The 15,296-nt window shown below is 41.9% G+C and overlaps 1 protein-coding gene across 6 annotated transcripts in view; it reads right to left on the reverse strand.

Moving 5' to 3' along the window:
* Nucleotides 1–15,296, reverse strand: part of LOC105937697 (golgin subfamily B member 1) — a 49,642-nt gene that overhangs the window by 32,460 nt on the left and 1,886 nt on the right. For 5 of the 6 annotated variants that reach the window (XM_036135855.1, XM_036135854.1, XM_036135856.1 and 2 more), the window contains exons 2-14: nt 13,333–13,391; nt 10,349–10,504; nt 10,035–10,172; nt 7,754–7,870; nt 7,450–7,596; nt 7,156–7,341; nt 6,950–7,072; nt 6,756–6,869; nt 4,494–4,800; nt 4,230–4,345; nt 3,034–3,151; nt 2,860–2,951; nt 2,625–2,775 (exon numbers count right to left, since the gene is read on the reverse strand). In XM_036135855.1, coding sequence (XP_035991748.1) covers nt 2,625–2,775; nt 2,860–2,951; nt 3,034–3,151; nt 4,230–4,345; nt 4,494–4,800; nt 6,756–6,869; nt 6,950–7,072; nt 7,156–7,341; nt 7,450–7,596; nt 7,754–7,870; nt 10,035–10,172; nt 10,349–10,504; nt 13,333–13,377 — 1,810 coding nt within the window. In that variant the 5' untranslated portion in view covers nt 13,378–13,391. Of the gene's footprint in view, nt 1–2,623; nt 2,776–2,859; nt 2,952–3,033; nt 3,152–4,229; nt 4,346–4,493; nt 4,801–6,755; nt 6,870–6,949; nt 7,073–7,155; nt 7,342–7,449; nt 7,597–7,753; nt 7,871–10,034; nt 10,173–10,348; nt 10,505–13,332; nt 13,392–15,296 lie in introns of all 6 variants that reach the window. The other variant, XM_036135857.1, reaches the window with a different exon arrangement.

Here is a 15,296-nt window from a genome sequence, read left to right on the forward strand (position 1 = left end):
AAAATGATGCATAGTTCCCAATTATTTTCACAAATCAGAAATCTGAAACGTGTGGAGTGGTTTTACAGGCAGACCCGTCTCTCACTGTACCAGGATGTCTGCCAGGTTTCTAAATTTATTTGCAAAACATGTCGCTACCTGGTTTTGCGTAAAGCTGGGAATACACTGCGCGTTTTTTTTTTTGCCCTTTTTGGGCCGATTCTTCAGTCGTGTAAGAATTTTATGGATTTAATTTCCTGCATGGTGTCACATCCAGGGGTTAACGAGGGACAATTAGCCTCTCATGACTTTCTCCCCATCAGGAATCGTATGAAATCGTATGAATTCAAATGAAAATCAAACATGTCGGAAATTCAGTCGGCGCTTCTGAAGCCAACATTTTTTTAATGGCCTTTTAGCTCGCTATCAACATGACTTTCAGAAGGTAGACGTCATATTTACCCAGATTTTCTAGGATACACCTGAAATACAGAGCTCATAAAAACAAGCTATCCATAGTTTGTGAAGTAATTGCAGGATAATTGCAAAGCTGGATGGGGGAATGTCAAGTGTGATCAGCCTCCAGGTAAATAATATTTGTTCAATGGATCTTTAATTAATTTAAATTAGATCTAATATTTACATCAGAACAATATTTACACCTTATTTTATAAAAACAAATAACCAATCGCTCTGTAATTGTTGTATTTCCCAATGTTCTTTAAAAGCCAGCGGTTTTCATCCAATCAGGATTCGTTATCCTCTGTTGCTAGGCAGATTGGTATCCCCTCTGGCATTGAAATAAACTATAGATCAAAAACCGAGCAGTCATATCAATTTTTATATGCAAAAACAAGTGAAAATAATGTATTACTTTCCTTCCACTGCGGTGTTGTGTTGGTCTATCACACATATTGGCCATAAAATGCATTGAATATTGTTCTTGTGATGTGACAAAATGAGAAAAACTTTCGCGATGTGCAGAACTTAAAGCTGCATCTCTCTTTGTCTTTGACTGAAACACAAAGAAGCTCATAATGATCCCTTCAGGGCGATCGTGTCTGTAGATCTCTGAACTTTGACCCCCAAATGGTCATTAGTTGAGTTAAAAAAAAAAATCAAAAAGCAACGTTCTGTGACCTGATGGTCATAATAACAAATGCACCCTTCACAGATGCTTAATTTACTTAAACATACTATAAAACCCTCCAACATGGTAGGATCAGCAGCAGCAGCAGGACTGATAAACTGCAGATTAAACTCTGCTGTGTTTAAATATGTGGATTATTTTGATGCCTTTCAGTCTCATCAGTCACACTCTGTTCATTAAAGCCAACGGCACCTAATTGATGCAGTCATTTCACAGCCGGTGGCAAACAGAGTCAAACTTGACTGGCTTAACTAATTTAGAACAGATCATTACTTGTTTAATTATTCCTATAGTCTCTGATATTAAACTTATGAGGAATGCGAATAATTGCACAGTTTAGTTATCATATCCTTCTGTTGCTGCTCAATTACTGATGATGCATCCATTAAACGACCGTTTGCAGTGGCTCCACGCTGCAAAAAGGGAACTAAAAGCAGAAATGAGTGCATTTGTCCTTAATTTGAGCAGGTAAATAAGATTATCTGCCAATGGAAGGAGTATTTTCAGTCTTAAAATAAGATAATTAGATAAACTGCACTTGAAATATGATGACAGAGATGAATATTTCCCATTTTAAGTGTGGAAATCTTATTCCATCGGCAGATCGTTAACACTTTGCCAACTAAAATCAAGCACAAATACACAGATTTCAAGAACATTTTACTACTTTTAGATTCCTGTTTGCAGTGCACGCGATGCATTTTACTCCTCGGCATTAGTGCAAACCTTTTCCTGCAGCCAAACCAAACACTGCTGCAGCGCAGCGATTAGCACGCTCAGACAAAACGGAGAGTAGGGAGCAGAGACGCAGTGGCACAGAGGACAAAAAAGGGGTTGAAAATTGTGTAAAAACAGGAGGGGGGGGACTAAATGGCGGCTGATTCTGCGGCGCGGCTCGTCCCTGCGCTGACGGGAGTTCAACCCCGCAGAAGTTGAGGTGAACTCCCGTCAGCGCAGGGCGCGGCAGCTGCACTGGAGGTTTGGAGGAGCCTGCATGCACAAAACTGATGGGAAACTGTTCTGTGTGGCTGCTCCCATCCCCGCAGCAGGGGGGCTGGAGAGGGAGTCGCTCCGCCAGATGGGAGGCAGCACAGAGCAGCTCCAGTCTCCCACAAGACAACGGTGAGGACAGGGGAAAATAAAGAAAAAAGAAAGTAACGTTCAGTCAGAAAACATGAGACACAAAAAAAAAAACCTCCTAAAGTTTCCTCAAACTCTGAGCTTATGGAAGGACGGGGTTTTTATCTTAGAAACAGCTTTAAATAGGCTCAAATCTTTATGACATAGGAGATGAATCTGACTGCTAACTTTAATCCAACGGAAAAGGCGTTATGAAGGATGACTGAGCAGATTAGGTGTGCATGAGGCCAGCGCATCTGCAGCAGCAGTCAGAACGTTGTGAGGTGGAGCGGCGCATAAAGAGCACCACAAGCCTCGGCCTTCCATAGAACCTGAGGTTTACTCTGCGGCTACGCGGCTTTGTGCTTCATCTCACCCTCTCTCTCCTCCTCCATGTGGCTGATCCGGAGGCTCATGGCAGCCTTCTCCTCCCTGGCTCGGTCCCTGGCGCTGACCGCCTCCGCCACCATCTCCTGCCACTCCAGCACCTGGCTCTGGGTTTCGTCGGCGCTGCCGGATTCGCTGGCCTGCAGACAGAGGGCAGCGGAGACGCTGGGGACGGGGCTTTTTCTCAGAGCGGATGAATGCGTAGGGGCGGGGGGGGTTCTGACCTGGGAGGCCGCCCTCTTGGTGAACTGCTCCAGCTCGGCCTGCAGCGTCGTCTGCTGCTCCTCGTACAGAACCAGCTTGGCCTCCAGCATTTCTAACGGGGAACAGCCAGAACACATCATGTTTTCTCCACAGCTTCCCGTCAGATTAAAACGCCTCGGCTCTGGCTCGCTTACCGCTCTTTGCTCTCAGCTCCTCGTAGTGCTCCAGCTTCCACTGGTTCTCCTCCCTCTCCTCTTCCAGCGCTGTGATTCGCCCCCGGAGAGCCACCAGGTCTGGGGGAGCGCCTCCAGCCTTTAAGGAGGCAGAAAACACGACGTTTCTTTCCTCTGCGTTCGTCCCCTTTTAGTCAGGGCTGGACGATAATTTAATAACTATATATACATCGATCGATAGACGTTTATTTATGATAGAAAAAAAGACAGGAAGTAAGGTTTGTGTCTCACAACCCAGCAGCAGGTTGATGTCGACTTATTTCTAGGAGGAGAACCGATCGGTCGGCTCTGACTGGTGGCCAGCTGGTCAAATACAGAAACTATTTCTTTAAATGCATCAAAACTAAGAAGCATAATATTTATGAAGCATAATATTTATGAGCTTCTATAACTGCTCATAAATATTCACACCAGTTCCACACCTGGAACTCAGTTCCAGGTGATGGACATGTAAATGGAGATCATCTTGTTTTTGTCCATTTTCTGTTAAATTCAAAGCTAAAACTTCTATCTGCAGCTCATTTCTTCTCTTGAATGTTTTATATTCCTTATATATTTGTAAGTCAAAATCTGTTAAAACCTCCAAGAAAAAACAGAAATCATCACCATGGTCAGAGCATACATGCGAGCGCTTCCAGAATCCGCGTCTGGAAGCGCTCTAGGTGTCGTTTTAGCAGAGGTGGACGATAATTCAGTAATAATAAATATCGATCGATAGAGGTATATCAATGATAGAAAAAAGGGTCAATAAAGCTTCAATAGAATAACAGTTTTCCTAACTTTTACATTCTAACCATATAGGTTAATATTAGTCATTAAATCCTCCCAACCAATCACAACGCAGACCCAGGAACCAGGCTCCGTCCCCTTCACAGAGTTCAGAGAGCATGCATTCTTTTTTAAAAACTTGTAGTTTTGGTAAAAAGATTGTTGAATAAAGGGTTGAGTTTGAATTCAGTGTTTGTTCTTTATCTAAAAATAGGTTGCTAAGCAACAGCATAAAATGTCCAGGGCTGCACTTAAAGTATATGATTTGAATTTATTAATAATTATAGGTATCGATCAATATAATTTTTATTTTATCAATATGTTTTTTTTCTATAGCGTCCAGCCCTACTTTTAATGCAGCTCCTACAGATGTGCGGGTTTTAGCTCACCTGGCTTTTCTTCAGCTCCTCCTCCAGCTGCCTGATCCGAGACTTGGACCAAGCTTTGATCTTCAGGAACTTGGCCTCTGACCTGCTGGCCTCCTCCGTTTTTTGTTTGGCTTGAGCTGTAAAAAGATAGAAAAGCAGAAAGCTGCCGTTTAATTGCTTAGACTAATGGGATAAAGCAGAAACCATGAATCCAACCAAAAAAGATCCCCCGTGTCACAAGCTAAATTAATAATAAACCTCGTTAAACCAACACGAAGCACCAACCTTCCAGCTCCGCCATCCTCTGGACTGAGGCCGGGTTTCCGACTCCCGGCGCCTCCTCGCTGACGCGTGGCGGCGATGGCGGCGCTGCAGCTGGCGGGGCGTTCCTGAGCGCCTCCAGCTGCCCCAGCAGGTCCTGCTGGACTCGGTCCATCTGGCTCTGGTGCTGCTCGCTGAGGCGCTGCACCTCCGCCTGGTGCTTCTCCATCAGGTCGCGGAGCTGCGCTCGCATCACGTGCTTCTCCGCCTCCATCTTGGATCCCAGGCTCTCGCGCTCTACTTGCAGCCGATGGAGTCGCTCTGTGAGCTCCTGCAGGGACCAGAGGAGACATCAGGTGACCAGAGGCGCCGCCGCAGCCAGAAGTATTCACGCCTCCTGACCTGTTCCACCTTAAAACCACAAACTTTAACTTTAACGCAGGGGTGTCAAACATACGGCCCGCCGAACAATTTAGTCCGGCCCTGTGGCTAAATGCATTATCATTATAAAAAAAATAATAATAATTAATTAACCACAAAGAGCTAATCAGATTTGACTTTCACAAGTGGACAAGATAAAAAGGAAGAGAATGATAAAACAATTATTGAAAAAAACATGTACTTCGTTTAATTGAAAATATGCAGTTCCTATATTGTCCACGAGGGGCGCTGTGTTTTATTTGGCAGATTAAGCTTCAGGTGTGGAAAAATTCAAATCATTTGTTAATTTTTATCTGTTTGATGTATTTTGTCATGCAGGACAGTGTTTTTAAGTTCCAAAAAATGTGAATAAATGTTTTTCAACATTGTACAATCACTGCGATCAGTTATTATGCATAATGCACAAGTAAATATTTAACTGAGTAAAAGTATTGTTGAAATTGCACATACTTTTCTTAAAAACGCTGAGGTTATTCATAATTTATTGTGTAAAAGTGAAATTAACTTAATATAAAAATCAACAACAAGTCCACTTTTATTGGTTCTATTAAATCTTGCAATGAGTTAACTCGTGTGGCCCTCTTGAGATCAGATTAAGCTGAATGCAGCCCCTCAACCAAAATGAGTTTGACACCCCTGCTTTAACGTGTTCTTTCAGCATTTTATGGAGTCATTCTACAGAAGGTGGTGCAGAAATGGAAGGAAAATGACGCATGGTTTTGAAAACGTTTTAGAAATAACGATCTGAATAGTGTGGCATGGATGTGAAACAGCTGCAGCTCCTATGGGGTGTATTTTTATTTGTTGTTGCTTTGTTCATTATTTGCTGCAAAATAATCCAGATTGGATGGAGATTCTCTGAACAGCCGATTTTAAGTCTTTTTTTTTCCTGAACTTTGACTAGACCATTCCAACTCACCTCTTACCGGATGCACCGATATGAGAATTTGGGCCAATATTGATATCAATATTGCTGTTATGGCCAATAATGGATCTTTTAAATTTTTCCGCGCCTCTTTGGACACAGATAGAACATTTCTTCTCTGCTCCCTGCGGCGCATCACTAACACACAACCAAACACGCCGTCACATGACCCAGTTTTAGCCATCAGACCGATACGATGGTTAAAAAATGACAAACATCGGCCGATACCGATGCTAATGCCGAACTATTAAAGAATGCGTATATTTATCCCGGAGCTGGACTGAACACCGCTACATGGTCCCAGATTAAAAAGTAGGGCTGGACGATATAGGAAAAAAACTATATCGATAAAATAGCAACCATTTTGATTGATATATATAATTATCAATAAATTCAAAATATAAATTTTAAATGCAGCCGTGGACATTTTATGCTGTTGCTTAGCAACCTATTTTTAGATACAAACACTGAATTCAAACTCAAGTTTTTAAAAAAGCAGAAATAAAGTGTGCTCTCTGAACTCTGAAGGGGGCGGAGCTTGGTTCCTGGGTCTACGTTGTGATTGGTTGGGAGGATGTAATGACTTTAATATTAACCTACATGATAGGCTATTTATTGACCCTTTTTTTTATCTGTATACGTCTATCGATCGATATTTATTGCTATTGAATTGTCGTCCAGCCCTGTTAAAGTGGAGGATCGTTTATTGATGCCACTTCCTTAAATGTAATCCCAGGGTCAGTCCCAACCTGGTAGGAACCTGTAGAATCTGCATTTTCATCACATTCATCCTGTTTATTAACTGTTTATTAACTGTTTATTAACCGTTTATTAACCGTTTATTAACCGTTTATTAACCGTCTATTAACCGTTTATTAACTGTTTATTAACCGTTTATTAACCGTTTATTAACTACTGACCTTGATCTGCTGGTCCCTGCCGTCCACCTCACCCTGCAGGACGTCGATGACCTGCGTTTTTCCCAGAAGCACCTCCTCCTTCTCGTGCAGCTTCTGCTTTAGAGCTTTCAGCAGCTGAAGGGGGGGAGGAAGAGGCCGACGTTGGAAGCAGTTTCTGGACCTTTGGGTTTATTCTAACCCGGCGATGATGTTACCTGCTCCAGGTCTGCGCTGGCGTCCGACTTTGCTGCGAGCCTGAAGAGCTCCTGTTCGTGCATCTGGTTGACCTCCATCAGCTGATTGTCTTTCTGAATGATGATGTCTTTGAACGTCTGGATCTGAAACGGGAGACGGTTTCCTTTACTACAACAGAGGCTCTTCTACTTTGCCTTTAATGACACTGGTGGTGCTGGAAACCTACATTCTGCTGATACATGCTCTCCTTCTGACTGTACTGCTCCTTCTCGGAGGCCAGCAGACCTTTGAGGCTGTCCGTCTGCTCCAGCAGCAGGCTGTAGCGCTCCTCCGCTTCCTCCACCTTCCTGGTGAGGCTCTGCACCAGCCGCTGCAGCTCCTGCATCTCCCCGCCGACCTCCAGGGGCTGAGGAGATGAAAGCTAAAATGCTTAAAGCGTCCTCTGCGTCGGAGCCGGGGAGGAAAGCGACGACTAGGTGTGAAAACCCGTTGGTCCTCGGAGGAATCTCACCTGCTGCGGCGGTGCAGCCGTGATGGGAGGATCTCCTGCGAGTCCTGTTTGCAGGTGGATGATGTAGGCCTCTTTTTCTGCCAGCCTCTTGTCCTTCTCTGTCAGCATGGCGTCCATTTCCTCGCCGCGCTGTCGCTGCAACTCCAACTCCTTTCTCTGTTATTTAGGAAGAAGACGGCTTCAGACGGCTTAGCCTGAAGCTTTTACATCCAAGCATGAAGAGAAGCTTAAGGTGTCCAGCGGTCAGTAGCGGTTATGAGCGTTCCAGAGAAAATTACTGCATTCATTTGCACACCTGAAAGTTATAATTCACCTTGTTTTCCAGTTCTCCGTCCTTCAGGGCGAGCTGCTGCTCCAGTTCTTCAAGTTTCTTCTTCAGCAAGACGATCTTCCCCCGACTGGCCTGCTCTCCTCCTCCCTCTGAGGAACCCTGAGGAGAAACATTTAACTATTCATTTACAATCACAATGATTTTATTTATTTTATTTTTTAAAGAAATGTGAAAATCATTCTGATGATGCGTTAATTATTGATTAAGACAATGTTTTGTTATGTGTCTTGGTGTTTTTAGTGGGTTTCCTCCGTGTGTTACAGACTCTGAGTTTTTATTTTCTGTGAAGAGGGGAAAACATTGTAAGTTTATGCCTCCTTTGGCTTCTTATCCTTCATAATTTTATTTAATTTTGCCTTTTTACAAGGATGTTTTTTTTTTTAAATGAATGAAATAAAAAATAAATTAAATGAAAATGAAAAAAATTAAATAAGCAAATTTTTATTATTTACATTTTAAAAACTAAATAAAATAAGGTCATGTACATAATAAAATACAAATAAAATCTAACTAAATAAGTATAAATTAAACAGAATTCCTCGTGTGGCTATAGACCAGGGGTTCCCAAACTTTTTCAGCCGCGCACCCCCTTCAGTGTCCCAACTGGCTTGGCGCAACCCCCCCCCCCCCCCCCCCAAATAAAAAAAAAGGAAAAAATTCTGTTGCAGTTACATCAATTCAACCATCTTAACAAAAGTTGTGGGAATAAAATTAGAACATGATTTGAATTAAACTGCAATAAAGTTGCAACATCCACAACAGAATCCTGAGGATCTTGCAGGTGCATCAGGCTCAGCCTGGAGCGAGAGAAAGAAAGAGACGCCCAGATCGGCCACACCTCCACAACCTGAAACGTACCTGAAGCAAAGGATTAAACTGATGAACTACCTCTGTGTGTTCTCACTTTTTATTGTGTGCACCAGCTTCTTAATCTGAGTCACAATTTACAAACACGAAGAACTTTGATTTATGTCCGATGACGCGCACGCGCGAGAGAGAGAGAGAGAGAACTGCAGACCAGAGTAACAATGACAGAGCGCTCCATAAATATGTTATTAATCAGAGAAAAAAAACTTTTACAGCGGCTACATTCAGCAGGTAAACACGCCCAGGTCAACACACCTCAGCTCCCCTCAGCCCCACCGTCGGTTTGTCCCTGTCTGAATATGCGCTAAAACTGCATCTGTAAAATGAACTGCGCCTGTCTGAATCTCAATGAAACGTATTGCAGCTCTGTGCGTGAAGAGTCAATAAATCGCGGAGGCTGCAGCGGGCTGGGCGAGTCATGCAGTGCTGGTAGAGGTTCAGAGTCACCCCAACAGGAGCAGCGCTGGTTGGAGGCGCTGCGCGATCGAAAGAAAGAGAGACTGGTCGCTCAATTTAAGCTTGTAAAAACTTTTGGCCCGAATTCAATTGTCCCTCTACTGACGTACACGACGTGAAGCGAGGAAAGAGTTGGAGAGACATTTGTCATTGGTTTGCAATTCACTCACCTGTTGCCTCCGGTTCCCTGGTTTCAGCCAACTGAACATATTTGCGAGAATGAATGAAGTAGCGGGCACAAGCTGCTTCTTCTATGCATTGTGCTTCAATGCGTAGAAGAAGATAAATTCATATAATAATGAAGTGTAGAACAACACTTTTTAAAATAAACAGTTTTTCATGTCAATACATTTTATTTATTAATTAAATTTGCTATTTTGATTTTTGTTTCCACAAAGGAAATTATTATTTACACGTCTTTATGGTGTGGGGGAAAAAACACTGTCAGACCGCCATTACAGATTTCAGCTGGGGGTGCGCGCAACACACTTTGGGAATCCCTGCTATAGACGGTAATGTTTACTCCTTGGTGCATGCTGGTCAAGATGAATTACCGTTTAAATTTGATATATAAGTCGCACCGGAATATAAGTCGCAGGATCGGCCACACTATGAAAAAAGTGTGAGTTATAGTCCAAAAAAATACGGTGGTTGCAGTTTTTGTAAAAAGTTCTTTGAATAATAGGTTGAGTTTGAATTCAGTGATCTTTATCTAAAATAACGTCGTTAAGCAACAGCATAGAATATCCAGGGCTGCACTTAAAATGTCTGTTGAATTTTTTTGATAATTATAAATATCGATCAATATGAGTTCTATTTTATCAATATGCTTTTTTTGCTATATCGTCCAGCCCCACCGCTGAGTCAACAACACAATGCCAGCAACCTTTTTTTATTATTTTATTTTTAATTAAACCCAGAGGCGAACATTTTTTCAGACCTTCTTGCTGTGAGTCAGCGTGCCGGGCTCTCCTTGTCGTCTCTTCAGCTCCTCCAGCTGTGATGTCAGAGACGTCACCTTGGCTTTGTTCTGGAGGCGGAGCTTGGACAGTTTGGCCTCGCAGGCCTCCTTCTCCACCTGAGTCGCCATGAGAAAAGATGGTTACCTCTAACTCCTGTTTCTATATTGCGTTTGGGTCAAACATTTACTCAGCTCCTTCCCATCTCAGTGAACGGTAGACTTTGTCTCGAGGGTTTAACGGTTAACGAGGCCCATTCGGGTCAGATAGGAAGCGGTTACAGAACCTCCCTGACCTTGAGCTGGTCATCTTTGGAGCGAAGGGCTGCATCTTTCTCCCGGATCATGTCCTTCAGCTGAGCGACGAGCTGCTCCGTTTGGCCCAGCCGCTCTGCCATCTCCTCCACAGGAACCTCCGGCGGTTCTGCAGCGCTGCGAGGGGAGCCTGGGCCCTGGGGAGGACGGTTCAACAGTAAAACCAACCAGACACACACAGCCATGGCGGATCGGTCCCATTTCTAAGTCTCCTGGTAATTGTTTCCTAGAGTTGCAGGTCTTGAGAGCAGCGTCCGATATTAACTTCCTGATTCACCGGCCAAGTTTACCAGTAGATGTACTCGCACCCATCACTGTGAGCTGTATTCTCGTGTAGGGTGGTCTGCTTTGGCTACACGGAGGCTTTGTCATTGGTATAAATTTATATATAAGGCTATTCTTGGTGCGCTTCCATCTTATTTATGTTCACTTCTTATGAAAAAAAGTACTGGTCATTACTCTCTCCGTTCTCAGGCTGTTGTCTTGTTTTTTGTCCCACGTGTCAGTACTGAGCTGGGTAAAAAGGCCTTTGCTTACTCTGCTCCCTCTACGTGGAATTTGCTGCAAAACAACTTGAAACTTAGTAAATTGGTTCCTTTGAGTATTTTTAAGCTGAAAATGAGATGCTTTGAGTTGGATTCCCTCACATGTCAATGTTTTAAATGAGATTTTTATTGTAAGTGCATATTTGGCTTTTCTTGTGTGTGTCTTTGTATGTATGTAATGATGTGATGTAATTTTGATGCCTATCTTGGCCAGGTCTCCCTTGCAAAAGAGATTTTTAATCTCAATGGGTATAACCTGGTTAAATAAAGGATAAATAAAAAAAAAAAAAGAAAAATGTAAGAATCAACTGGCTAAAATATTAATTCTGACTGACTCCTGATAAATATCGCCACATAATCCCGCTACGTAATTAGCCTGAGCTAAACGCTAGCTGCTAGCAAACAGATATGACAGAGCTGCTGTCGTCTGGTGTCACATGTGCGAATGTTTGTGTACGTTTGTTGTCATACGAGCTGAAACCAGAGGAACATAAAGAAGCATCCGCCCACATGATGACTGAAAAACACGATTTATTTGGCGCAAACATTTACTCGCCATGTGGCAGCTAGCCTTCTGACATTTACTCACTTTACTCTGATGAGTGTTAATTTCAGACCCTGCTTTAGAGTGGAATAAGTTTTACTAAGAACTGGATCCTTTATTATGTCTGATAATGATATTATTAATAATAATAATAATAATAATAATAATAATAATAATAATAATAATAATAATAATAATAATACTTTGTTTGGCCATTTGTTTTCCAGCCTCTCTTAGAAAATCATCTTATGATGGGAGACGCTCTCCATGGCAAACTAACCCAAACAAGTCATGTTACAATTAAATCAGAAATACCAGTATAAATAATTTGGATTATTGACGTTGCATTTATTCTCTGAGTTTGACGTCCTGAGCAGAAGCAACACGTCAGGTTTCGTTGACGTCCTGCTGCAGGGAAACAAAATCCCGCTGGTTCAGCATTATGGGGAGATGCACTTTATATTCCATAATTAGGCATATTTATACTATTATTATTTTATTTAGAAAATACCACAATTTTAATGCTGGTCTTTATTATTTTATTTTATTTATATATCCATCACACCTTAAGGCCAGACTGTCAAAATATCTTCAGACATTAAGCTGGTAAAAAAAAAAAAAAAAAAGAAAAAAAAAAAAAGGTCCAGGATCGCTGGTTTAGAGCGGGTTAATAAGTGTTTTACTAAGAACTGGATCCTTTATTATGTCTGATAATAATAATAATAATAATAATAATAATAACAACAACAACAATCTCCACCCTGCGGGTCCTGAGATGATTTGTTGCTGATGTGCTAAAATCCCCTGAACAGCTCCTGCTCCTTAGGCTATACATCATGTCATGCAAAGGATTCTGGGATACCTTATAAGTCATTGACGCCCCTGTAAGGGACGTTGTGAGGTTCCTAGGCTAAACTAGCCTCAGGAGGAGGCAAGAGAAAGCTTCCAGGCTCCTTCTCCTGCCTCCTTGCTCACTGACTGCTCTATTCAGACATCACTGATCATGACGAGCGCTGACGCTCTTTGCTTTGGCTGAACAGTCCTGATTATTAAATGTATTCAGACTGATCCCTGAAACCGATAACAAAGTTTAACTTTTTTGTAGCAACATTATAAAAAATACTACTTTATTCTCAGAATTTTATGATTTGACCTCCCACCTCCCCAAAACAATTGCAGCTGCCAAAAGCAGGTCGTCAGACTCCAGCACTGTAACTTTGGAGTTCTAATTTTGGAAACCCTTGTTTTCAAGTTAGATATTACACAAATAATTTGTAGCAGATCTTTCTCAGGTTATCAGGTTGTGAATGTGGAACCTGTGCAATAACTAGAAAGATGGATGGATGGATTTATACAGACGGACTCTGTTGAGCTTTTTAAAAAGACGACTTTTTGCTCTTTGTCTCAAAAGTGTTTTTATTTTTTCTGTGTGTTAAAAGTTCAAATTAAAGGACACAAATAAACTCCTGATTAAATCCACCAACGTTAACACTTTATAAACTCTGCTCAGTTGGGAAATCAGCCTTGATGCGCTTCTCGTCTGGATAACGAGTGAACAACGTTAGCGACGGCTGCCGTCACGCTGGAGAAATCCAGACGCTCACAGGAAGCTGGAGCTCAGTGAGAAGCGCCGAGGTCAGCAGTTTATCCCAGTCCAGTTTATTTGGACACGGAGCGCCATGTAAAGCCTTCACAGATGAACCTGCAGAGCACGGCAGGAAGCACGCTGCGATGTCTACAATAACTGGCTTTTCTCTGACAGGAGCTCTCTCTGCTGGTCAACGTGACGATTAGGAAAATCGTTTAATCGTTTTTTTCCCCCATTTGTTTTTATGAGTTATTGTTTTTTGTTTAAATCAATAAAACAAGAACTTACCGCAGGGCCAGACTCTCCCTCTTCCCCGGACAACCATTTCAGCATGGTTAGTTAGAGGCCTGAAACACACAAAGACAGGAAGTGAAGTTTGTGTCTCCCAACCCAGCAGCAGGTTGATGTAAACTTATTTCTAGGAGGAAAACCGATACAGAAACTATTTCTATAAATGCATCAAAACCAAGTATCCCAACATTTCTGAGCTTCTATAAATGCTAAACAGCAGCATCCACTTTAAATAAAGTAAAACTCGGTTAAAGGTGATGGACACGTAAATGGAGATCATCTTGTTTTTGTCCATTTTCTGTTAAATTCAAAGCTAAAACTTCTATCTGCAGCTCATTTCTTCTCCTAAATGTTTTTCAGTCCTTATATTTTTAAAGTCAAAATCTGTTAAACCCTCCAAGAAAACCAGAAACCCTTGACAGTTATCACCATGGTCAGAGCGCCCCGAAACAGGTCCGACCTTGAAATACATGTGAGCGCTTCCAGACTCTAGCTGTCGTTTTAAATAAACATTTTTATTTGTGATCTTTTAGATTAACATCTTTTTAACATTAATTCTCCAACACGTCTGTCTCTGAAGCTTCTCCTGGTCTCCACCAGCTCAGTCTCCATGTTTCCGTGTCCTCTGCTTCCCTGAAGCCCACACAGCTGCTGAGGGAAACGTCCCTCAACTTATTCATGAAGGTCATAAGTTTTTCATCTCTCAGGGAGTAAAAGAATAAAATAATAATAATAATTACTCCTTCAACAAACCAGGTTTAGTAGAAACTTGACCAAAAAGATAAAATGGCCTCTTTGGTTTAAACTCATCAATGAAAAATCCAGAAAAAAAAAAAAAAACGCTTATTTTGTTACTGAATCCATCTGAAATGTTAAATCTATGTTTTACACCGACAGCCCCGTCGCTGTTCAGACATTTTAACATTCTGATGAGCGTCGTGAGAAAAGATTAATTTTCTCTCCAGCTCCATATGAAGTTTCTCTGTGAGGCGATCCAAACACCTAATGCCCGACCGGCAACACTAGAGACGTTTCTCACGTTTAAATATTCATTATCATCTAAAGCAGGAGGTCTGCAACCTCCTCTGCCTCCTGCTGCTGCAAGATTACATACGTCTACAAAAGATTTATTTTATAAATATGCACAAAATGCAATCTTTTATTCTGAAAGCTAGGGAAATTAAACCAAAATATATTCATATTTTCAGATTTTAGAACAAAATCATCTAGTTTTTACAAAGCAAAGAAAAAAAAAACTCTTGATTTTGTAGAATGAGGCCAGCTGAGCGATGCATTGCCATGAAGAAAGGCACCCTATTTAAAAATATAAACTACATGGTTTGAAGCTCCTTGTACAGTTGGAGCCCTTCAGTGGATTTTCTATGCATGAAAACATACCTTATCCTATCTTTATAAGTAAAAACATTTCTTCTAGCAACCTGGGGCCTGCAGCAGGACACACTTTGATTCCATCAGGACGTCTGCGTCAGCAAACCAAAAGGTGTGTCGTGTGAGGAGATGAATGCCGAGATAAGAGGCAAGCCTTTAACCGCCGAACAGGTGAGAAACTCCTGCAGGATGTTTGTTCAGCTGCAGCTGGAAGGAAAAATCTCTGATATGAAACAAAACATGTTCAATTTCCCCGTCAACAGCCTGGCCGCGTAACGTCGCTTTAATACAACCTTTACTGAATCAGTAGATTAAAAAGGCACCCTGGGAAACTACTCACTACGAGAGAATAACACGGCTTGCTGCATTTTCTGATCAGGGAGAGAAAAATGCAGCTAAATCTTTCCCTCGTGAGGAAAGACTAAACCAAAAACAATCGGTTCTCTGTCCTAAACTTTTGCTCTCCAAGTATTTCTGCTTGCAGCCCGGATCAGAAACAGGTGAATCCTGGAGAAGTTTGATCCTTTCTGCTCTGGAAAATACTATTAATAATAGTTTATGCACCTTATATG

The sequence above is a fragment of the Fundulus heteroclitus genome, chromosome 4, assembly GCF_011125445.2.
Source record: "Fundulus heteroclitus isolate FHET01 chromosome 4, MU-UCD_Fhet_4.1, whole genome shotgun sequence".
NCBI lineage: Eukaryota > Metazoa > Chordata > Actinopteri > Cyprinodontiformes > Fundulidae > Fundulus > Fundulus heteroclitus.